At 46.1% G+C, this 26,428-nt stretch overlaps 1 protein-coding gene across 1 annotated transcript; it reads right to left on the bottom strand.

The window, feature by feature from the left end:
- Positions 1–41: 41 nt before the first annotated feature.
- Positions 42–26,428, bottom strand: snrka (SNF related kinase a). Its single transcript, XM_035407297.1, has 6 exons — positions 26,256–26,428; positions 20,139–20,866; positions 9,337–9,478; positions 3,656–3,868; positions 3,314–3,448; positions 42–1,315 (listed from the first exon to the last, which is right to left on the bottom strand). Exons 2-6 carry the CDS (start codon positions 20,725–20,727, stop codon positions 97–99), a joined length of 2,298 nt encoding a protein of 765 aa, XP_035263188.1. The 5' UTR covers positions 20,728–20,866; positions 26,256–26,428; the 3' UTR covers positions 42–96.

Raw genomic sequence — 26,428 nt, 5'->3', positions numbered from 1 at the left:
AGGTGGGTTGGGGGCGGGGCCTCAGATGACCTGGCAGCAGGTGGGTGGGGGGGCGGGGCCTCATGACCTGACAGCAGGTGGGAGGGGGGCGGGGCCTCAGATGACCTGGCAGCAGGTGGGCGGGGCCGGGGCGCAGAGCAGGCGGGCCTGGGGGCTGCGCTGGATGTTGACGGAGATGGTTCTGTCGCACAGCGGGACCTGCAGCAGGCCGTGTTTCAGGCTGAAGGCGGAGCTCTCCTGAGCCAGGTCCAGAGCCTTCAGGGTGGCCCCCATGTGAGGGCCCGGCAGGGGCATGTCCAGGCTCCCGCAGGAGCCCACGCACATCCTCCAGGAGGACACCTCCGGCATCCCCAAGCTGGAGAACCCCTGGGGGTCCAGGATGAAGCGTCCTGCCCGTGCCCCGCCCGCCCCGCTCAGGAGCTGAAGCTGGGAGCTGAGGCAGAGGCTCATGAGCTTCAGGCTCTCCACCACCCCGCCCACCGTCCTCATGGAGCTGCGGGTGGAGCAGCAGGAGGGGCTGCCCTGTCCTCTGTTACCCGACCCTCCTCCTGCTCCTCCTCCACCTCCTCCACCTCCCCCGCCTCCCCCACCCCCGCCCCCGGGTGGGCTGCCCCTGTCCGGCCCCACCCCCCCGTCCCCGGGGGGCTTGCTCTGGCCGCCCCCGCTGCTGCCCCCGCCGCCGCCCCCCTCGCTGCTGTCCCGCCGGTTCCAGCTGTAGGTGAAGCCGCTGTCCTTGTCCAGGCGGCGGCGGTGGCTCTCCGAGTCGTCGTCGCTGGTCTCGGAGCTGGAGCAGCTGGAGCCGCGGGTCTGGCTGGTGCGCCGGTGGAAGCGCTTGTGCGGCGTGGCCGGGGACGCCATGTTCTTCAGCCGGCTCAGCTTGGGCGGCAGGCTCTCGGCCGCGTCGAAGTCGTCGTCCGACTCGCCCTCCTCCTCGAAGATCTGGTTGAGCACGGGGGCGCTCTTGCGCGAGGACAGCCGGTTGGTGACCGAGGGCTTGCGCCGCAGGATCACCTGCGTGGGCAGGGGCGCCGGCTCGTCCTCCTCCTCCTCGTCCTCCTCCACCCTGAACAGGCGCGTGCGCTGCTGGCCGGGGGCGGAGTCCGTGGCCGGGGGGGCGGGGGCCTGGGCCGGGGGGGCGGGCTCGCCGGGGTCCTCGCGCCGCCCCAGGTCCAGCAGGCCCTTCCCGCGGTGCCCGTTGAGCAGGTTCTCGGCGCTGCGGGCCGGGGACTGCGGACCCCCGCCGTGGGAGATGGACGAGGCGGCCAGGCTGTCCTCGATTTCTTGGTGGATGTCGATCTTCGTCGGCCACGACTGCCTGCAAACAACAGTGACAGAAAATGTCCATTTAAGTTACACCTACACTTACCGAGCAGGTTCCATTTAATATTTACACTCAAGAAGAATCAGTGAGAAATAAACCTGCAAGCTGAACCATACTGCACAGAGTTCCCTTCAAACATTTATCGGACATCCTGAGGTAATCACTGGAAATGCATGACCTTAAATGACACTGTAACCAAACCTTCCCTAATGGGAAAATAAAGCATAAAGTAAGTACAGACACTGTACTGGAGACACCAAGCCAAGGTGCCTCCATCTCATACACCAGAGGTACTGAGATAAACTGAAGGTAAGTACACAAGAGACACTGAGATAAAGTGCTAAAGTGTACTACACCAGGGACAGATGAGGTGAAACTACGCTACAGTGGACTGAAGAGAAATGACAGGAAAACATTTGCCCTAAACACCAGAGTGCTATGTATCTTGGCACAGTGCTGCCCTGTTTGATGACAAAGGACGGGCAGGTTTACCCAGTGAACATACACGCAGCCCACAGGCCTGCAAGCACCGTCTAGACACCTAAACATCAAACAGCCAAAAGGCTTTTCATTCCACAGAAAGGAGTCAGAAGGTCTGTCGAGATCGTGTTGGGTGCGACTTCTGTTCCACGGCAAAACAAACGGGTGAACAGAATGTGAAGGTCCCCCTCCAGGCTACACAAACAGCAGCAGCCACAAAGACAGCAATGGCCGGATTAATCCCATCAGAGCGGCCCTTTTACTCCAGCCCTCCCGCACAATGGCAGCCATATAGTTCCGCTCTAATCCCAGTGAATACAGGGACACTTTTATGAGCTTAGGGGCTCTGTCCACCTCAACACAGGAAACTGAAAATGTGACTTCCCCCCCTAATCCAAAAGACTTGCCTATAACTACATTTTAATGTTTGAATTGGAGATGAAATGGTTGAAAGCAGCAACATAACAGCAGTACTGTAGGCATACTAGAGTCACACAAACACTAGAGCAACATGAACGCAGGAGCTAAGGGAACGCTACAGTTACATGAACACTAGAGCAACATGAACGCAGGAGCTAAGGGAACGCTACAGTTACATGAACACTAGAGCAACATGAACGCAGGAGCTAAGGGAACGCTACAGTTACATGAACACTAGAGCAACATGAACGCAGGAGCTAAGGGAACGCTACAGTTACATGAACACTAGAGCAACATGAACACAGGAGCTAAGGGAACGCTACAGTTACATGAACACTAGAGCAACATGAACGCAGGAGCTAAGGGAACGCTACAGTTACATGAACACTAGAGCAACATGAACGCAGGAGCTAAGGGAACGCCACTGCTACTGCTACAAGGAGCACAAGAGCTACATGAACAGAAGAGAGATATATGCCACTGAGTGCTCTAATCTTGGTGTCTATTAATGCAGAAACCTTTTCTGTATTTAACAAAGCTATGGTTATCAACTCTTCCACCATTTTTTATGTTCTATTTTTGGTGTGAGGCTGGGGACAGTTTGTGCAACCTGACATGAAACTGAGTGAACCTCACTAATGGCTGGTATATGTGGACAGAAATATTTAGCAGGAGAGGAAGACAAATCACACAATCACTCTTGCTGTAAGCTCCGTTTCCGTGTTCAGGATGCTTTATTTATGCATTAAGAGCCACTTGTCCTGGAGGTAAATGTGACATTTCTATCAGAGTGTGTCATGTGGTACGACTTCTAAAAGAAGCACAGGTCCAGCAGAGCTCTGTTTGTCTGTGCAGACCAGAGCAAATGCTCTGCTCATAGAGAGATAGAACCTGCCAGGTCACATTGGGCCTCACAATCAATTATTGTTCTCTCAGTCATCAAATTCAATGACCCAACTATTTATACGTTAGAGTAAACAGCATGGCAATGTAGGCCAAGAGTTGCCCCTTTCTGCATAATACCACAAGGACCCTACAGTGCAAGACAACACAATGTGCATTTACAATGGGATGTCATATCGGGGTGGGTACCTGAACTGGGCTTTGATGTTGCTTGGGCTGGAGGACCGGGTCTGGATCTCCTTCTCCTGCTTGTCTCTCAGGATTCTCTCAGCCAGCAGGAAGTACGTGGCAGTGATGTGGTTGTACTTGTTCGTCTCCAGAGCCCTGATGAGTACACATGTGTGATAAGGTAAAAGTGAGAGGAGTCAGACCAGTGCAGTGAGAGAGGAGTCAGACCAGTGCAGTGAGAGAGGAGGAGTCAGACCAGTGCAGTGAGAGAGGAGGAGTCAGACCAGTGCAGTGAGAGAGGAGGAGTCAGACCAGTGCAGTGAGAGAGGAAGAGTCAGAAAAAGGACACAGGGAGTCTCTTACTCGATGATGGTCTCACGGTCGGCAATGTCCCCCAGGACCATGCGCTGGATGATGCTGTTGTGCTCCTCCTCAGACAGGTTCCTGTGGGAAACCAGCGGGGTGCTGTACTTGGTGGCGGGGGAGGGGTCGACGCCCCGCAGCCAGGCGTGGGTCTCGATCTCCTCCAGCGAGGCCCGGCGCTTGGGGTCCCGCTGCAGCATGCGGTCGATCAGGCTGGAGGGGGACGGGAGCAGGGCTCTCAGTGCATTATCACCAGCCATCTGGACAATCTGTTTACCCCTCAAACGCAGAGCAACGTGGAATTTCCTGTTTACGTCGAAAAAGGACTACACTGCACAGCTGAAAATGCACACACCTACAGCTGGATAGTTGGGAGTCTTATTGCGACAGTCTACAGTCATTTCTGACAATGCCACTACGCTGTGGGCTCCAGGTTTTCATTTCCACTCATCACTGCCAACCCACAGTGACCTTCACTGCACCCAGCCATCACAAGCACCCAAGTAGCAGGGCAGGACCAAAGAGACACACACTGCCATGGCTTCTGCAACTGACACAGGGAACCAGGTCTCTGTTAAATCACAACCAACACTCTACCCTGAACTCACATCCATAATAACACATTCATCCATAAAATATTCATGGCCTCTACAAGCCCTTTCAGAGAGGGTGTCACCCAACAATGTAGCAGGAAGGAAGAGAGTTTTCCAACAGTCACCGACAGGCAGGATAAATTCTTCTGAGGGATGAAATGCATCTTTGAGTTTGAGAGCATGTGTCCATTCCGGTCCAGTTCTGGTCTTGTGGCAAAGAGGAACTTCTGATATTTATAGTGCCGATCTCGCAACGTTGGAGCTATTCTTGGATGAGGTAGGTGTGTGTATAATTAAACACACATCCACATACACGGAGGAGACAGAGATATCTCCTCCTTTCCCAGCCTGATCAGCCTGAGCCCTTGCCTGAGGTAACCACTGGATTTAGAGCAGACATCTGGGCCATAGACCTCGGTCACCTCTACTCTCCATCCTGCTCACCAGTTCTGCTTTTTTACATTACATTACATTACATTATAGGCATTTAGCTGACGCTCTTATCCAGAGCGACTTACAACAGTGTAACCAAACTCAGGATCAAGTCCACTTAAGTCCATTGAACAAAATGCAGATAAAAAGCCTTTACTATGGTAGCATACATTAAGGGCTTTTGACATGAAACGTCAAGTATCTGTGAAGTACCACTTCATTCCACAAACTGGCAGTTCCTTGTTAATGATGGAGTTTACAGGTTTCCACACAAGCAAGCTAGGTGCTGTCCATTCACAGTGAGCTCAGGCTCAGCTGCTTCAGAAGGCAGTCAAAGCAGAGCGGTCCTTCCTGATGCAGGAGAGAGCTGGGAGCCACCACACAGGGACTACCCAACAAAACGCCTCAAATGGAGACAAAGGATGTGCTTACCAACACAGGCGTCTCCCCAAAGGAATGAGTCGTACCTGCCCAGCAAGTCTCAAACTGATACTCACTTCTCAAAGTGCTAATGAGCAGGTAGCAAACTGGCAAGGCACTTACAATCAACCGATAATGAGCAGTTGTTAAGGAACTGGGCTTGTGATACTGCGGTTGCAGGCTAAATTTGGGACTGTAAGCAAATAAAGTAACATCACAGCAATGCAACCAAGATCCTGAGAGACCTGTGTACAGGTTAAAAAAAACACAAGCCTACGCAGTCAAAACTGCTACAGAATCACAATATAACTTCATCTTGTGATGCAATGAGAACATTACGGGCCAGCTGGTGATACGGTTTCATTTTGACAAAAAGTAACATTGAAATCAGATAAAAATCAGACAGTGACATCTTAAAAGAGAACTTGCGTCAATTATCCCTCTATCTATCATCCTGTCCCAGAGAGAGTTCTGCACACACAAACTTTCACCGACATGCAAGCAAACCAGAGGAGTGCAAACCGCAATCCACCTCCATCACACCCTAATCTGCATCTGATTACAGAGGAATAACGGCTGGCGTTGAGGACAGATGGAGCCAGAAATAAACACAGGTCTCTAAAGCAGAGAGGGAATAGCGGACACACCAGATATTTCACAAGCTGATGGGTTAAGCCGATACACCATCCTAAACAGTCCATCTCAGGGAGTATGTTTACACGAAGGCCTGGGCTTTATCGTGAGGAGCAGAAGTCACTTAAAGACCAGCAGTGCCCACTGTTTGTGTAGCTCTGATGCACGGCGTGGTGACAGGAAATGACTCGTTTCGGCATCTCTCGCCTCATGGGGGACCGCGGACTGGCGGCAGGAATAATATCTTTATTTTCTCTCTCCCCGAGTGTCTTATTAGTTCAAGCACTCCTGTCATTTATGTGCGAAGACAGGACAGCGCTGTCACCTTTCCTGACAGCGTGTTAAGTACTGAGAGCTGAGGTATAACAGCAGGCTGGTGCTGTATGAGGATTGCACCAGTAATGGGCTCTTCATCACAGGAATGGCCCAGGCCAAACAAAGCAGGCTACTTCACTTCAGTGTCCTGGGCAAAAGCGCCTGAACAGCATGTATTTTAAAGGCATACTTCACAGAAATTTCACCATGAAAATATCATAAAATAACTACGGTTATTCATATCTATGACGCACTTTGCGGACATCTGCCAAATCTGTGCTCCTCTGCCTGCATTTCGTCTTCTAAAATGTGTTTGTGACGTTTCGGGGCATGATGCTCTTTTGTGTGGGGAGTGGAGGGTGTGGCTACATAGCCTGAAGTTCATGAAAAGCGACGCAGAGCTGGCGTATTTTCAGTGGGACCTGTTGTAACGGTGCCACCCAACCCAGCTATCTACTTTAGGCAGAAGTCGGGAAATTGGGGTGAGTGGACAGGGCTGAAGATGGAGAAGGACACTTCTTTGACTGCAAACACAGGACTGTAAAACATCCAGCATAGTGTGCCTTTAATGCATAACACTTCTTAGAAAATACTATTATGCATGCAAAATAAATTCCCTCCACACAGCGGTCCTCGGAGGGAAAAAAACAAACCTTCAAAATCACACTACAAAAACAACCTGAGGGGGGCCCCGTTTCACCAATAACATGAGCAGCAGGAACACTACCAGGCCCACAGACGTCTCAGAGGGAGTTCAGGGGTGAATGTAATCAATTTCCTCCTGAATTATTATGACTAAATAAAGAACCAATACTGCTGAAACTGTTGATGGTGGAGGGGGTTTTGCGCATGGTACTGAAAGTTTAAACTGCCCCAGTAACTTCACTGTGAAGACTTATTTCTGTCCAAATGAAGAACGGCTCCATGGAGGTTTCTCCCAGCGTGTTTCTGCGCGGGGGGGCGGGGCGGAGCAGTCTGTTCCCAGTCTCCGCTGGGCGCCGTCACAACAAAAGGTCAAACGCCGGCCCGGAGCAACACTCGCGCTGCGTTCTCCAACTGCCTGTTGGTATTTGCAAACTTGTCTCGTCAGCTTGTAAAACCATCTAAATATGACCCTGGGATAATAATCACCCGGCTGCGATGGCGAGCGCCATGTGGCGTTTGCTCAGCAGGCAGACCGCAGCCTTTCCGCAGCCGACGCGCAATCGAGGCTGAGTCACGAGGGCAAGGTTTCCGCCCCGCGGGCCTTCGTCGGGAAGGACGGAGGATCCGCGAGCATCGCCGACCTTCGCTCTGATCGACAAAGACCTCTCAGGGAGAGACGTCATCTTTCTGACAGCACGATAAAACAGCACTTACAGCTGTGATGGGGGAACGTTTTCTCCTTTGCTCATGTAACTACAGCATGCGTGTTCTGCATTTTTAAAATGCAGGTTTCTGTAGGCTAACGAAACCTGGTGCTACCGCACAAATCCAAGCGATCTCAGGATTTTCTCATTTTGTTGCCGTTATAGCAAGCTAAACAGTAAAAATACAACACAAAAACTCTACCCCGCATACACATATTATCTAGTATAAGAACATGGTTGACTAACTTACCAGTGATAAATCTAAATTCTCTTCCTAGTCAAACCGATGCAGCTGCCTTAGAATTTAATTTTCCCTGCATGGTGAAGTTAATGAAGCTAATAAGTCAACTACATAAGTCATAAGTCAAAACTGCGTTACTTAGCAAGATAATATTGGTCAGGAGAACTCTGGATTTCACAACACAGTATACAAAGTTTCAATATTATAAAAATATTAAAATGTGAGCATCATGCATGAGATGGAGAAATGCTTTTCATAGCACAATGTGAATACTACCATATCACGCTCAGCTGCCAGTCAGTCTCACTATGTTTAATCAGATCAGGAAATATGACATTGTCTAAGCCCAAATTTAATCTCCTGACTGCTTCTTTGACTCTAAACCCATCTCAACCCATTTCATGCCGCCAGAGCGTGTACCTTTAGCTGGCTGTCTCTACAGCGAACCACTACAGCACTTATCCAGGAGCCAGCGACACTCCAGGGCCAAATACTCACTCTGACCAGCCTCAGCTCTCTATATCCCCCAATACTCACTCTAACCAGCCTCAGCTCTCTATATCCCCCAATACTCACTCTAACCAGCCTCAGCTCTCTATATTCCCCAATACTCACTCTAACCAGCCTCAGCTCTCTATATCCCCCAATACTCACTCTAACCAGCCTCAGCTCTGTATATCCCCCAATACTCACTCTAACCAGCCTCAGCTCTCTATATTCCCCAATACTCACTCTAACCAGCCTCAGCTCTCTATATCCCCCAATACTCACTCTAACCAGCCTCAGCTCTCTATATCCCCCAACACTCACTCTAACCAGCCTCAGCTCTCTATATCCCCCAACACTCACTCTAACCAGCCTCAGCTCTCTATATCCCCCAATACTCACTCTTACCAGCCTCAGCTCTCTATATCCCCCAATACTCACTCTTACCAGCCTCAGCTCTCTATATCCCCCAACACTCACTCTAACCAGCCTCAGCTCTCTATATCCCCCAACAGTGTGACATCCATCTACCCCAGAGAGGCCTCCTCCTCTTTCATTTACAGAGTGTGTGACATCTTTACACCTCCTGTACAGAGTGTGTGTGTGTGTGTGTGTGTGTGTTCAGCTCTTTACACCTCCTGTACAGAGTGTGTGTGTGTGTGTGCGTGAGTGTGATTTCTTTACACCTCCTGTACAGAGTGTGTGTGTGTGTGTGTGTGTGTGTGTGTGTTCAGCTCTTTACACCTCCTGTACATTGTGTGTGTGTGTGTGTGTGTTCAGCTCTTTACACCTCCTGTACAGTGTGTGTGTGTGTGTGTGTGTGTGTTCAGCTCTTTACACCTCCTGTACAGAGTGTGTGTGTGTGTGTGTGTTCAGCTCTTTACACCTCCTGTACATTGTGTGTGTGTGTGTGTGTGTTCAGCTCTTTACACCTCCTGTACAGTGTGTGTGTGTGTGTGTGTGTGTGTTCAGCTCTTTACACCTCCTGTACAGAGTGTGTGTGTGTGTGTGTGTTCAGCTCTTTACACCTCCTGTACATTGTGTGTGTGTGTGTGTGTGTTCAGCTCTTTACACCTCCTGTACAGTGTGTGTGTGTGTGTGTGTGTGTGTTCAGCTCTTTACACCTCCTGTACAGTGTGTGTGTGCTCGGCTCTTTGTGCCGCGCGCGTGTCAGCGCTGTGTTTGCGTCGGCGGGGCGGGGGCGGCTCTCACTCTCTGCAGGCGCCAGAGACGTGGGGGGGCGCGGTGTACTTGCAGTCCATGATCATGGTCAGGGTCTCGCTGTCGTTGGCCTCCTGAAAGGGCGGCTGTCCACACACCAGCATGAAGAGGATCACACCCAGGCTCCAGATATCTGCAGGGAGACACAGAGCAGACGCTTTCAGGGCGGGGCCATAGGGTCCAGGCACCACAAGGCAAACGGTCCCGTTCACCACCTTCAAAACGCCGCGCGTCGGGAGGAAGAAGCCGACAGTTTGACGAAGCCGCCATCGCCGGAAGGCTTTAGAGATCACCTATTCTGGGCTGTAATTAATCACTGGCGCAAGTAATGCCCACAGCACTTCCCTACAAATCTAAACCTAATTAAGGCAGAAAATGATAGGTCTTTCATGCAGCGGCTGCCACTGATCCAAGATCAGTCCTGCATTTCCTGTGCTGTCTAAAATGTGCCTCAAGCTGAGCTGACAATGTTTTATAAAAAAACTTCAAACTTTCATCCTGAGGCAGTGAAAGATTTCTTTCAGAAAACAGTCCCTCTGATGCTTGAAAAAGCCTGAAGTCTTTATTATTTATGAAGTGAGACAAAGGTACTGGAGCGAAACTGTACTACAGTATTCACAGGGCTTTGCATGATAGTGAAGTAAAATAGTTTTAAAGATGACATTTTGTTCTGAGAATAATTACTAATATATAGCCTATTTTATTCCAGTAAAATGTCAGGTACGAAGGCGTGCTTAATGCAGAGCTGGATATGGTATATCATGAAAACACAAGCACACAAAAAAACACACAGTCATTCATTCACACATATTCACACACACACCCACATGCGCACGCATTGTTGCTTTCCATTAAGGACTTCATTTGTTATGACATCAAAACTAACTGGGAGAGAAATACAAATCCCCACCCAAAGTCCCTGACCTTTCCAGCAGTCACGAATGCTGAATATGTATAGAGGCAATATTTAGTGTGACTTTCCGTCCCGCTTCATTCTGAAAGACCTTTCAGAGCAGCCTGGCATCTCCTGACCCACCCCAACCAGGGACTCTGGTTCTCAGGGGTGTGTCTCCCCATCTGTGTCTTACTGTCTTTCCTCAGTTAGGCTGTAAAATGGCAGAAATCACACGCACCTCGGAGACAGTGCAGGCAGTGAACTACCTACTGGTGGGGACCGTCCAATACAAAGCAACCACACTGCCATGTTATAGCACAGCTACGAGGACACTGTGTGTGTGTGTGTGTGTGTGTGCGCCACTGCACTTTCACTGCAATGCACACTCCCACCACAGTGTGTGCAGCAGGTCAGCCACTAAAATTCTGCAGCTTTACTTTAACATGAGTAATGAGCGTGACTTTCACTGGGAATTGTGACATTGATAATTAAATCCACTTTACAGTCAATCTATTTATTTATTAAAGTCACAGTGAAATCAAAATTCACTTTTTCATCAATTTAGTCAATTCTCAATAACAGGAACAAGTCAGTCTAAAAAAAAATATTAAAGAAAAATGATAAAATTCATACACCCAGCCCCAAGTTCCCACCCCATCCAAGCTTTCCACTCTAACCATAACCCTCCAACCATAACTACACCCAACCGCCAGTGTCTGCAGCTCATTATGGTTCACTCAGGGTTATTTTTATATTATTACACTTTTAGATTGGCCCAGACACTATTCTACAGTGCACACAAAACCCGTCTGGGCTAAAGCCTATAGCCTACAAACTGAAACAACAGGAAAAACCCCAGAAAGTGATTTATTGCTATAAAGGCCTGTGTTTAATGTCTCCAGCCCAGCAAACACCTTGCAGGCTTTGCCCACTGATTAATTTTGACCATTTAGCTATTTAACGAAGGAAAGGAATTATTTCCTATGACTACGAGACTGTTTAAAAGCCAGTGATGAATCATACTTTCAACACATTTTGCATCCTTCGTGTTATTTGCTACTAATGTAGTTTAGCTTTGCATTAATGTGCTAAAAACTAATAGCATTTAAAAAAATAGAGCTGCATTTTACTCTATAAATGACTGACTGTCATTTATACTGACAAAAATGACATCATAAATATACACCCAGAATCATTTTCATAAAACTTTCCAATCTGGATAGATGGTAACAGATTTAGGAACATCTCTAATGCTGCAGGTTACAAAAGAGACCAAATAACCAGTTTTTACAAAATATTTCTGCAAATGAGAAAGAGAAGAAGACTTTGTCTCATTTCCACATCTCTGCCTCTCTCCAGCATTGTGAGAATGTGTGTCAGGTGACATATGCCTTTCTGGCTTTAAGGGAAAATCCTTCAAAAGTGACAGGAAGTGGGCAGCCCACTCGCTCGGAAACCGCCCCAAGAACTGCACCGTTCTGAATTAAAAAAAGAAAATTATTTCTGTACGGGTGTGAGAACAAAAGCAGCGCAGCTCTTATGAAGGAGTAGGCATCTTCATTCCCTGCAGGGAGTCACGGAGAAGAGGGAGAAGTTTTGTATGGGGTCTGTGGGGGCAGGGAAACGCCAAGAGCGAGAGAGAGACCGAGAGAAACGGAGAAAGACAGACAGAGACTCCCTAATGAAGAAGTTTTAAGCCCTTCACAGACCTGTGATCTCCCCTTTCATCACAGCATCTGAGATAGAGAACGCCAGCCCTGTTTCACACCGTGAGACCAAGGCTTTCATCAGTCAGATTCTGCTCAGAGGTTCACAGGAAGCAGCCCTTCTCAGTAAAAAGGTGAAAACACCAATGCAACACAAAGTGAAAACATGCTTCTATAAAGCCAGATGGAAATTATAGCTCAAAACAGTAGCTATAACAGAAGTACCTTTGAGTATTACCTGCTACCTTTATACTTTAGACCACTGAGTTATTACATGCACAAACATGGCATTACACAGTAATCATTACATGACTTCATTACATTAAAAACGTTTAAACGTATAACCCAACATTCCAAAGGGTAAAGGTGTCAAGACTTAAGCTCAAAGGGCCACCTCTCATAGCCATAGCTCCAGGTAAGCGTGTAGCAAACACCCCATTAGTTCACTCATCTTCATCTGTATCCCCACTGATACAAGCCCCCAACAACATACACCACCATGAACAGAAAAAGAAAAGGCCTCACAGAGTACATTTGCACTTGTATATCATTATTATTATTGTTATTATTATTATTATTGAACCATAAATCTGGGTGCTTTCAGATAAAGCAGATACTGGACATAAAATATGAGGCCCATTCTCATATGGAGAACAAAAGTGCTTCTGGACAAGCGTCCAAAACCTGTTTACCCCTGAAAAGCCTTCAAACCTTTTTAATTACGAGGCCAATTCATCAGTGTCACTGAACTCAGTGGCCAGCTGCTCTGAGCGGCCAGACAATGTGCTCAGAGACGCTTAATGAAATGCAGCCTCTCCTGTCTCTCCGGGTCGACACAGAATCTGTTTCACCCTGCTCCCCTGTGCTCTTTACTGTAACGAGTGGAGATTGCAGGGGAAAGTGGTGATCTGGAAAAGCACTGGCGTGAACTAGTAAGCACAGCTTTGGCACAGACTGAGTGCGTGTAATGTATGCACTGTGCAAGTGTACGTCTGCCCATGCATGCATCCACAGTGGAGTTTCTCTGCAGAGGGCACCCTTATATTACATGAGCCTCTTCCTGATGCCAGTTAAGTGTCTAGTCATATATTCAATAGATAAGAGGGCGGGGCTTCCAGGAGTGCAGTCCATCTGTAGTGGATGACAGGGAGAATTATGTTGTTCTTATAGGAAGCCTTCATGGTTCTGTTAAGAATATTACCAAAAATATCCACTGAACTTGCAACCTTCAGGAGGAAATGCACATAAAGATAGAGCTGAGCTCTCTAGAAACAATCACCTCTTCATCTTGAGGAAGACTCTAGGACCACCATTATAAAAAAAAACTCTAACTAATTCTCAGTTTGCTCGCAACTGACAAACTATGACAACGCCTACCTACTTCTTGCCAACAAAGCACTGAACTTCCTGGCCTGAACCTTAGCTCCACAATCTGCTGAAACCTACCCTCTCAACTCATAAACTGGAAATCAAAGTCACATGTCATGTTAAAGTGGCTATCATTAATTTAGCAGTTTTGGTGGATTTGGCAACATCTGTGGTGACTCGTGGCCACAACAGTTTGTTTTCACACTCCAAATACTACGATAAGATAATCCAGCAGTAGCATTCTTTGGAGAAAGATGACTGCCTAGAGAGAGCCAAAAATGTCATCTGAATAGGTAATTATTTTAAAGATGCTTTTTAGATTGTAGACACAAATTAAGGATTGCCATCAAGTAAGATTTAGTGATTCAATACAGTTCCTATAAATTCCTCATTTCTGATAGCCATGCAGCACTGCGTTTTACTGCGTTTTTATTCTATGGGTATGTGTGTGCCATGACTGCATTAAACACCTATTTCACCGTGATTACCGTTTCGTATATCAATCACATTGAGCTTTAATGAGCATCAACAACGTTTCTGAAATAATATCATTCGGCAGAAAAAAAACAGGTAAAAAAACGTCTTGGTGCCGCCCTCTAATGTTTGAAAAATGCGCTCTGCATTCCTCTCCGGCCCCGCCCCAAATTATGATATCAGATTACCTCTCTGGAGGTACTGTCAATCAAGACATGCAGCCCGGAAATTGTTGCGGTCAACAAATGTGTCTGTTTAAATACGACGGAACACTGCAGCACCTAACCGGCCAGACTGGCTTTGGGCCAATATTTTCAAACCGGAGAAACAAGGTGGCTTGTTCATAAACTTAAATAGTCCACCTAAACACTCCACTAAAATGTGTTTCTGAAAACATTTGAGGTGAGAAATAGGCCATACAGCTGCAGAACCCTAATTCGTGTATCTGATCTGCAAAGACTAGTTTGACAGTTTGCTCCGAGTTTAACAATCACTATCGGTAACTGAAAGCAATGAAGTTCTATATGAAGGGAACTTTTCTCACACTGATCCCTGGCTGCTCCTGACTCAGGGTCTGGGATCAGTGGAGGTCGCACGCCCACGCATGTTCCTCACTGAAGGAAAACAAAGCGGCTTTTTCCCACAATGCACATTGACTCACACATCCTGTCACACCCTCTCCCTCCGCACAGGTACAGCAAGCCAGCAAACACAGGGGTGTGCGGGTGATGAGGGCGGAGCCTGGCCATATGTCCATCAGCACACTGAGGACAGCCGAGCAGCTGGTGCGTATAAAACCACAGCCATGCCAACCCCACATTCCTCCTCCCCTCAGTGGGACTTCTTACAACCTGCTGAATGTCTACAGGATGGAGTTAGGGACGAAGTACCCCCCCCCCCCCCCCCAACTCTCCCTCTCTCTTTGAAAGTCCCCCCCCAAACCCCACGATGCCAGGGGGCGCAAGCGTCAGTGCCAGTGCTCACTCAAACGTGCACACAGCACATGTGCCAGAGCTGTGAATTAATTAGCCATTTGAGGATTTGTCACTTGGCAACTTCTCTGCAGCAGTGCATCCAGGATCACTGACTACCTCCAAAACAGCTCTGCGCGCTGCACAAAAACGCCCCTGTACAGCAAGGCAGCGGAGACGGAGTGTGTGTGAGATTTGTGCCAAAGCGGATGTCTTCTGCTTGAAACATGTTCAACTGAGGTTGGTGTCTGATACAGATGCACACGGTGCAGGACCTCAGCTTTGTGCAAACACAGGAAATCAGTTTTCCCTGTCCTCCCAAGAACTCTGCTATGGTAAAACGGCATATAAATCCTTATGTAACCAAGTCATCACCATGGAAACCCTACTGCGTCACAGTGTCTGCTCTAGACAATGGCCCAAACACAGAAGCTCACCAGTAATGAAATTCAGATTATTTATAGAGCTCACTGCAAAACATCCATTTGCTTTATTGGGCAAATAAAGTTCAGCCCTGCTCTCAAAGATGAAATTATACAAAGCCATTTTGTTAAAAAAATAATAATAGCAAATATCTGATATGGAAATGACTGATGAGAAAAGAAGCATTTGCTCTCCCTGTGTACACAGTCACACAACACGCATGTTGATGTCCTCACTCCTCTGTCTCACCACTTTCTGGGCTGGATGATTCAGATTTGAATGTGTCACACAAGTGTGAGGTGCACAAACTCCAACTCATACCTACAGCCTAAATCTAACCTTTCCAGCTGTGAAAGTGAAAGGTCAGCTGTAACTTTAGTTATTTATAAGGAGGCATTGGTACAAATATTAATGAATGACCAAGCCGTAACATTAGTTATTGATAAGCAAGCATAGGCACAGAAATGATCAAGTTGCAGCGAGGTTTCTAGGACGGTAAAACATCTCTTTCTCTCTGACCCGTATAAGATTTATTTTCGGGCACTGTCCTGATTGGGCAAGTGATGGATCAAGCAACTGGCCCGACCCAATCTCACAGTGGCACAGGGGGCACTCCTTATAGCGGAGCCCTGAATACAGAAGGTAGAGCTAACAGTGCCCCCCATGGGAATCAAACCTACAACCTCTGGGTTTAAAGTCTAGTTCACAATCACAGCTATAGTACTACACTGCAATCCCCACTAACCGCTGTACTATAGATTCAGGCTGTGACTGCTGAGCAGACTGCAGGTAAGCATGTGCTGTCCTCTCCCATCTCTTCTGCTAGCCGCTGATTGCAGCCACTCTGCAGCCCCTCGCCTGCGCTGCAGTCGCTGAGCCCAGTGAGCGCGCTACGGAGAGCCGTCACAGAGCCGCGGCGCCACGGCAACCAGCCGAGCGGCCTGCGCGCGATCAGACAGCCGGGCGAGGAGACAGAGGGGCGGAATAAATCAGCAGGGCTGAGAACCGAACGCTGTTCTGGGCATTGTTCTCCCCTCGCCAAGGGCTCACGCCCTCCTGCTGCAGGGCAGGAGTGCTCCTCACGATGCCATGGCTGCGCTGGAGCGTTTGTTTGTTCTGTGATAGAGTGCGAGGGGGAGAGAGGGAGAGAGAGAGCGAGCATCAATCAGATCCAGAGGCGCCAGTGCGAGGTCCAGAACATAGCGAGAGGGCTAAGCCCCTGTGTTTACAGCCGCAAATCCTTTGAAACGCGAGGACACTGCACTGGTGCGTTTGATCACAATGACAATGTCAATACGGAAATGTGTAATCAGAGCTCAAGTGCAAACAGATCAGCGAGGATTAACTGTTCCCATTCAGCATAACAGCGACTGTACTGGAGATAGCCTGCAGCTTCTCCCTCTGCAACAACAATGGGAACATAGACCTGTTTTAAGCCTTTATGCCTCACATGCACGTGCACATGCACGCGCACAAGCACACACACACACACACACAGGCAGAAAGACAGACAGACAGAAATAGAGAGACATTCAGACAAGCACACAGACACACACTTCAAAGATCCTGAGCTCATGGTATTTCCTCACAGACATGTTACACCAACCATATGAGATCACAAGCAGTTTTATTACATTAAGGAGGGAAGCAGTAAATGACAGTCATCTCCTAATATGGTCTCTTGCCTCCAGCCGATAGCCATCCACAGGCCAAAGCTGATTGGGCCCCTGAACAACCATGCTACGATAGACAAGAAAAACTCTTACTCTTAACTGTAGCAAACGTTAGAGACCAGCAGGTTTAGTGAAGTCACAATGCAGTGTTGCTCTGAGTCTATTACAGTCCACACAATCTATATTGTAGTCTTATAAAAAAATCAATGAAGAACCTTTCGACACTAAGCCCTAGATGTGGCCAGCTTTGATCGGGGCAAAGTAAGATTCTGCTGAGCATAAAGTGCATGTTCCACCTTCATAAATGGTTCAATTAAATCCGAATGGCTTACATTTGCATCAGTCAATGTGTGCAGGGATGAGCGTTGATTTCTACTCTGGGGAATGGCAAGGAAAAGATGCCCCGCGGCATGCTGGTGAGTGCAGTTTAAAGGCTTTGTGTAAAAGAGCCAGCTCAGACAGGGGGTCTGCATTCCCTGAATGTGACCCTTCTGTCACTCCTTTCCCTGATCAACATGGAAAGCAGGAAATGATGCGCTCAATGGTGGGACCCAGGACCAATTACACCTCTGCATTCGGGTCGCAGCGCCGCCCCCTGCCACGATCTAGCCCCGCCCCTAACTCTGGGCTGTGTTCTTGGGCAAAAAAATATTGTTTTATATTGTAAAGGAGGAGGTCTTTTCCTGCACATTTGCCTCCAGATTTCCATCCTATATTCTCAGCAGCAATGCTGAAATGTGCTTATAAGTGCTGCGGTCCAAGACGTGAAAAAAAGGTGTACCTCCTTGCTAACTAATGAAAAATTCATGAATAGACTTGTATGGAAAAACACAGGATGTGTAGCTACAAAACTATTCCTTTTAATGTTGACGCTATAAATGTACCGTAAATGAATAATTAAAATGCCAACTGTGTGAATTCTGGTTTTATTTTGCAGCTTCTCTCCTCTTGCTTTTACACCACAGGGTGTCGGTAATTGCTCCGATTAATGCACTCAAAATCCTATTAACATACTGGGGTGACAAAAGTGTAATTTTAGTAGGCCTAAAATGGGGGAAAAATACCTCCGTTCAAAATTGTAGAAGACGCCAAGACGGCATGAATGCTTATGTCACTGTGATCACTTCCGACACACAAACTGCAGTTGCCCCTGGTTACATGCTTCACCCATAGTACACTCACTATAATGACTGGGGAAGCAAATCTTACACAAAACATTAGTCTACCGCAAACACCCAAAGGTGGAGAGGACCCATCCCGGCCAATCTTACCCTTGTTTCTACAGCAGTCTGACCTGCCAATATTTATTTACTGGAATAGCACGTTTCTGGTGTTTTTTCAACAGTGATACACTGTGTACACCACAAACTTGCGCAGTGTTTTCTTATATCCACGGACTTATTTGAACTTGGAATGCAAAGGTCTCACGTAAGCACCGCATTAAGAATAAACGGGTCGATTGCTAACTGAAATTTCATTTGGTTTGAGAGAGGTGGTATAAACCTTCGACAATCCGATTTATAAAAAGAATATTAGCGAATAATGGCCATTCAAACACTCGTTCAAATGATTTTCTGTGATTTTCTGTTCTGCGCATGTTCCTCCCTTTGGGGTAAGTGCTGTGTTTGAGCTTCCAGGAGATTCAGAAACATGGTGGGTGCCAAGCAGAACTGGCCTCCTGCCAACACAACTTTGCTGTTGAGAACTTTAAGCAATTTAAGGATTGCTGAATGCCTAGAATGCTAGACAATTAATTGTTCAAACAAGTACTTGAATGACTGAACAAAGCTCGTACAATGTTTTTAAGAGGATGATGTGAAGCTGAAACTCCTGCTTCATTTGAAGGAACAGGAGAAATACAAGGGTTGTTCAAAGTACCTGACACAGGTCCATCTTTGAAAGAAGATGGGGCAGAATGCAGGAAGTGGAATTTTATGCAAATCAGAAAATCTATTCCGATTACACCTAAGGTATGTAAACACACGCTCAATGTGATCACTTCATTCAGCATTTATATACACAGTTCAATTATATTTGGAATTAAACAATATTATGCATGTAAACGCAGCTAATGTTGGCTATCGGGGTGTATCCATGTACAGATATTTCTTCCATTCACCAATGACATTCAGGAAATGTTCTCTTTTTTAAATTTGTTAGCAAGTTGCACAAAAAATGGAGTCACGTTATCTAATGAAATAAAACTGGAAATACACATCTCACTAACTGCATGCTGGTCCATCTATGACAGGGATCAGCGACTCACGGTCCTCGAGAGCCGAGAACTGCTGGTTTTCCACCCTCCCTTCGCCTGAGAGTCAGGTGTGAAGACAGTCTGGCCAATCAGTAGCACTAATTGCCCGGAAGAAAAGAAAACCAGGGCTGGATTTGGATTCGAGGGCCAGAGTTGATGATCCCTGATCTATGAGCTAGTTCGAATGAGCAGCATTAACAAAACAAAATCTTGAGCAAAATAAAACACAAGATTATTGCGTTTCTCCACACATTGACAGATAACAGAACTAGAAACAGTTAAATGTGCACAGGGACCTCAGAAGCCTCCAGTATGTCCGCAGACCGCCGTCCCCTCACTGCGCCATGTCAGTCATGGCATGGAAAAGAACCTTCCCAAGCCTGAGCTGAACTCTGTTCACCCTGTGCAACCTTCTAGCACCCTGAGCATCCTTCTAGCACTTTTCATGATTAGTCGGCTTTGTTCCTCTATAACAGACACACATACGCCACATTCTTTACAACATTAACTTTGCCTACAGCTTGCCACGTTCAATTTTGCAAATTTGTTCCAGCAGTTGGTAGCTACAGAAGAGAGAGCAATTATTATGGGGTGTCTTATGAAAAAACAAAATAGAAAAAATAATGCCTTTCAGCTACATTCTCTGACCTGAAAAGAGAGGTCAATCGGGCCAAGTAAGAAAACACTTTGGTGGCCATAATTGACATGATTGCTACACTCAAGCCAAATAAACACTGTTATTTACACATCCTTCACAGATCACACTCCCCCTATGTGCAAATGTGTACACAACGTGGTGTGGAATCTGTTCAGCAGAAATATGTCTATGCTACGCTTGGTCATGGTGCAAAGAGAAATGCATAGGAAGAATGTACCATTCATGAAGTTAAATTTGGCAAAAGCAGATTGAAAAACACATTTAAACTCTAGCTTAAAGCATTCTTAAAGCATTTTTTTAATATGGTATTAATAGCAGAATTAAAGTTCATATTATTTAAAGGGGAATAAATATATACACTTAGTTCTTACCCACGGCTGGCGCATCATACTCGTCCCCTAGCAGGATCTCTGGGGCGGAATAGGCCAGGGAGCCACAGCTGGTGGTCAGCTTCTTGCCCGGCTGGAACTTGTTGCTGAAGCCGAAGTCGGTGAGCTTGACCAGGCCCTGCTTCTCGAAGAAGACCACGTTCTCGGGCTTGAGGTCGCGGTGGACCACGTGGAGCCGGTGGCAGTAGGAGATGGCGTGGACGATCTGGGCGAAGTACTTCTTGGCCATCTCTTCGCTCAGGCCCTCCTCGTGCTTCATGATGTAGTCGAACAAGTCGCCGCCGTCCGCCAGCTCCAGGATGAGGTAGAGCTTGGTCTGCGTGTCGATGACCTCGTACAGTCGCACGATGTTGGGGTGCTGCACCAGCTTCATGCATCGCACCTCCTGGAAGAGGTGGCCCGTGGCCGTCGTGTCCAGCTTGGTTTTATCGATGACCTTCACCGCCACCTTCTCCCCCGTGAAGACGTGACGGGCCAGCTTCACCACGGCGAAGTGGCCGCGCCCCAGTGTCTTGTCCAGGTCATAGAGGCCGGCGATCTTCCCATCGTACCCGCGCTTGAAGCCTGCCATGCCTGGCGTTCCCTGGTGGGTGGGGTCCCGGGTGCCGAGGAGGAGTTCACAGGGTAAGAAGGGCCTGGCTTATTTCAGCACATCTGCTGCCAGCCCGGTGCCCATGGTGCCAGCTCTCAAACAACCCTGCAGGGGGAGGCTGACAATACAGAAATAAAATTGAAAAAACTACTGATAGGCATGTATGGAATTATGGACAAGTTACAAAGCAAGCCCTTCCTGTCAACACAAGTCTAAAAAGCACTAGGCCTATTTCTGAAAAGAGCACTAACATATTGTATTATTTAGACCATAAAAAGTCTCAACTGCTACCAGTGTTTCCCATACTTTGACTTTATTCAGGAGGCCCACACAAACAGATTAGCCCCCACCCATAAAGATGTTCCTGTATCATGAGCAGCCTGCTACTAGACGCCGAGCCCCCCCTTCAACAGTTTCTAGTTTTACCAGAATGCAAATGCAGCTCAAAATGAAAACGCACATGCTTGAAAAAAGTGCACTTTACTGTAACACACACAATTATAGGTTTTCAATAGAATAATCTGTAGCTCTCGGACTGTTATTTTGTCCATGAAATGCGAGTCTATATCATAATAATTCACCCGGGAGATTGATGCTGCTGTGTAGCTTGGAAGTCACATCTGGTTATAGTGTTCATCGGACCGTGGTGGACAGCTGAACACAAAATGCTTTAAATTCAGTAGGCTATTCTTTTCCCTGAAGACAGCTTTACCTTCCACACAATTTAAAGGCTATTTCAGACCAAAGATTCACGATGGGATGAGCTGAAACTAGCAATTCTACGCAGAATTCAGGGTTTGCAACATTCTAAAACTGACCCATTCACATCAAAGCCACGAGATGATAATATTGGTGAATTTAAAACATAGACCTCCAGATAAAGCATTGCATACATATCCGTAAATAAGTAAACATGCTGGGGGAGGGGACAATAAATAAAGAACGGCTCACGATTTAGGTGAAACCTACATTCTCAGACCCATTTTACATGGTCTCATGACATTTGAAGATCAGCAACCTCAACTACTACGATAGTGAAATGCTGCTGTGCTCTTGTTTAAGCAGAAATGAAAGCAAAGCTTTTGTTTCAGAGTGCACTAAGGTGAAAGATCCGTGGAAATACTTCATATCTCAGTCTTCCAACCGAAACAAGCACTCGGAATTCCTTCTTGGTGCGTCATCGCCTGAGGACAGCGGTGCATGCTTTAGCGTGGAGACGACATGCTACAGCCCATCAACAAGTGCTGGTATGTCCTACAGCACACAATGGACTGCTGCGAGGAGATCTCCAAACCTGCTTGGATTTTCTCTCAGCCTGACAACTGATCCATCAGCACATTTTCCACACCTGCATGGATCTGCCCATGCTCAGGTTATGCAACATATGAAATCGACAGGCAGGGCAGCTGTGGGCTAGGCCGCTATTGTGCACGAGCAGTTCTTTACAAATCAACAGTCTTGGTATTGTGTCCAATGTACGTAGGGTCAAGTAGGGTAAGGCAGCAGTTCACTAATCATACCAAAAATCATTTTTTATGTTGACACAAACTCATTTCGTGCTTTATCTAGGCTAATAATGGACACAAATGAATGGATTACATCACCTGCAAAGGTAAGACTAGTGAGAAGTATAGCCCATGCTTCAAAAATACAAAGTTAAACTCCAATGGAAAAAAATATATCACTTACTGCCTAACAGGCATAGCCCAGATTTCAAACCACCTCTTTACCTTAAGTTGTACTGTGCATTTCCATCCACATAAAAATGCACTAGATGTTGCCATATGCCACAGACCTGTAAGGCAAGAGGTTAACCACTGTTCTTTTGGTATTCTACGTGCATATGCGAAAGCATACTAAATGGAAAGCTAGCACATTGGATTGCATGACACAAAATGGTTCTGTCCACAAACATGCAAAAGACCTTCATCCTTCCAGTCTGTCTGGCTCTGCACCCAAACCAAAGCTCATCAGATACAACAGGTTTACTACTGCTGCCAATTTCATACTGCCTTCCCACAATCATGTAAACTAGCAACTGTGGATGGGCCTGATGGTTTGGTCCTGAGTACTAATGAATGCCTATCCCAGCAGGATAGGAATCAGAGTGATGAGACAGAAAATGTCCACATTGGGCAGCAGGGACAAAGTCTCATGGGAACGGCACAGATGTGGAAAACCACAGCGACTGTAATTAAATTTGTTTTTCTTTTTTTCACCAGGTGAAACTCTTGATTCATGCCAATACCAAAAAACTGGAGATGGAAGAAGCAGCCTACCTGAACCATTTCAACTGAAAGGATGAATCCACCTACATCAAAGGTTTTCAAGGTGTTTGAAAACATGTTGCACTATTGTACTTTTCCATCTGACAAGTACCCCAGAGAAGTGAATTGCTGTCATAAGGCAAATTTAAAGAATCGTGCTAAACCTGAGGGGAAATGATGTGTTGATTTTTGTAGACTTACTCAAATTGGATGCAGTGGTTAAATGACACTTGTATCTTCATCCACCACTTATATTGCACTTGTATCATTATTTTGAAGTTGTAGCTTGTCGTCATGCCTCCTAGTTTGACTTAACGTAACTTTCTGACCTAGCCTATGCTTACTGTGTGGACTGGCCTTAATGTGTTCATGGCTATGGATAACTGTTACATAGTGAGTATCATACCTTATTGGACCTGTGTTTTGTAGTTGTTCCAATGACCTTCGTAATGCCCTTATTGTCTGCCAAATAAATGTAATATAATGTTAACGATTATATTATATATTGTATATTATGACTGTGGAGCCAACCCAGCACAGAAAAACCAAATGACCATCCACCCACAAAGAAAATTATCATACCTTACACAGCAGTAGTGCATACACAACTGGATCTGTACAGATATAACTGGAATATCTTCATGACAGATCCCCAGCTTCGCTATACTAAACTTACTTTCAGAATACAAAATGCCCCCACTTGTAATGCTATAAACCATGTAGAAGGACCCAGCTGTCAAACATTTTTGAATGTGGTTCAAATTATTTCCTGTAGCTTAAGACCAACGTTCAGCTCTAAGAGCTACCAGTTTGAAATCAGCTTGCATAATTAGCTCACAAAAAAATCTGGAACACAAAGGACTATCTTGGAATGAAAAGGCTATGATATATAACAAAGACAGTTCCAATTCCACAACACATAACAAATAATTTATGAATAGTACATACTGTCATGAAAAATGACAAAGCTGAGAATACCAGAAGCTAATTATTATCAAGTGACCTAAAAAAAGAAAAGAAAAAGACCAGTTTCAGTTCAATTGCTCCTTTTCCTTTCAGTAAATTTATTTTCTATTTAATTGGCATCAGTAGCTCAAGAACACATGCCTTCAAATTGCAAAATATTTAAAACCAGCAGCATATTTATGAAATTTATGAATTGAAACTGCAATTCATAGACTCAGTCATGATATTAGTAACCAACAGCTTTAGCACATTTAATTGAATGGTTCAGAGCAGACTGGGGAATAAGAATGTGACTAAATGATCTATGGCCTTCTATGACCCCAGTGCGGCTGTCCAAAATGGAAAACAGAATAGCACTACACTACAACTACCTCATCCACATTAATTTCCTTTTTTCTAAGCAAAGAGGACAGTGCAGAGAAGCATCACACGCTAGCACCATCATATTTGGTCGGGAAAACAAGGTTATTTCATATATGTATATGTTTCTCCCGTGACGTGCAAAACTTTCAAGTAGTCTAATGCCTCACATTGATATGAAACTCGATCATTACAAACTTGTCTTGTTTTCTTCCCGCATATGCGTAAAAATGTATTAGGCTACCGGACCGGTAGTAATAGAATATCGCAGTTCAAATCGAAGTCTCATCTGACTGTACTACAGAGACGGAAATGCGTCCAGAAGAGCAACGCCCTTTAATAAGGATTTCTGCTTTCTTCAATTACATAGTTAATGTGATCGGTATGGGGGATTCAAAATCCTTATTTCAAACCATTTTACAAGTTATATTAATACGGCAAAAAAAAAAAAATCCACAAGCTGTCATGTAACGTGATTATATTTCCGAGTTAGTTGTGCCTAACTTTATTCTTGCGTCCAGTCTTTCGACGAATCAATCGTTGTCATTCAATCTTCAACTGTGTAGTCTACACTTTTTGAAATAACGCTAAGAACATGTAGCCAGGATAGTGCGTTTACATACAGTGTCAAGTCCGTACGATTATTCCTCAACATTGCTTATCGACAATGAATCTCCCCACTGTGCCCTGCCTCTGGAATGCGTTGGTAAAGCCTAATTTATCAACACTAGTGTACCTAGCTAGTTCGTCAACTAGTGTTAGTTAAGCAGTTTGCCAACTGCATCACCTAATCCAACTGGACAAAACTTTGCAGCCAAACTAAATCAGCCCTTGCTCGTGTCCGAGCAACCCAGATGTTCTGAACAGCAATCTAGCTTGTCGTTTAGCTAACGTTAGGAAAATATACTAAACACCGTTTGCTAAATTAAGACATACATTCGTAAGGCAATAGCATCTTACGAATGTATGGAATAAAATACATCACCCATCTGCAATATTTAGCTAACGTTAGCCAAATAATACATATGCAACCTGTTGGTCAATAAATCAGTATATTTAGCGTTAACGTACACATCCCACATTTACTTGTTAACTTAGATCTAGTTAGCTGATAAATGAGCTGGAAGAAGAACGGAGATGATTTATATGCACTCACTAGCTAGCTAACTCCCCTATTCTTGCTGGCCAGATATGTGCTTTATCTTTTTCTCACTGAGGCTCACCAGCCAAGTTTAAAAGAAAAAAAAGAACAGCAAGACACTGTTCTACCATCAGCTAGTTAACAGAGCTAAGACAGAGCTTCACATTGCAGTCCAACGTTACCTAGCTACGCAAGTCAGCATCCTGCTAAGAGCTGACCAGGGATCAAACTAGGAGCAGCTAACGTCAATTAGCAACATACAAGTAATATATAATAATGTATACTTGTATATTATTATATATACTCGTGCCGCACTCATATTTTAACTAACTAGCTAACTTAGTTAGTATGATATACTGCTGCAGAAGTTGGCTTCCTATCAAGCTAAGCCATGCTTAGCCACTTACCTGAAGCGAACAAAACAAGCTAGCTAGCTAATGTCAAATCAGTTTCCCTGACCGGGCGGAGGAATAGTGCTTGTACATTCACATACGAGTATCAATTGAACATGCATCGTTGACTAGATAATTAAATTAACACGCTTTTGGCTGCACAGTTAGTTATTATACGAAGTTTCTCCCCGGACCACGCACAGGGAATGATGAACACAGGCCTGCCCGCTGCCCTGACGCGATTATTCGGTTTGACGTTCTTGTTCGCCGCGCTGAGCAGCAGCGTAAAAGAGCTTCCCGCTGTGACAAAAGGCAGACTCCAAACAGCTATTTAGTGCTATCTAGCTCGTCAAAAAGAAAAGCGCGATTCCGATAACTTACCACTTCGTCCAGAAATCATTTACTTTTGTATTTATAATGTGGAAATCAGAGCCTTGGTGTTGAGAGTCCTGCCTATCTCGGACAAATTGCGTTTAAATTAGTAGAAAGGACGGTCTTCCGTGTGAATGTAGCAGACGTCACTACCACAGCATACACAGCGCATCCAAGCGGCG

The sequence above is a fragment of the Anguilla anguilla genome, chromosome 1 (assembly GCF_013347855.1).
Source record: "Anguilla anguilla isolate fAngAng1 chromosome 1, fAngAng1.pri, whole genome shotgun sequence".
In the NCBI taxonomy this organism is placed as follows: Eukaryota; Metazoa; Chordata; class Actinopteri; order Anguilliformes; family Anguillidae; genus Anguilla; species Anguilla anguilla.
This window is presented reverse-complemented; position numbering and strand designations above follow the sequence as displayed.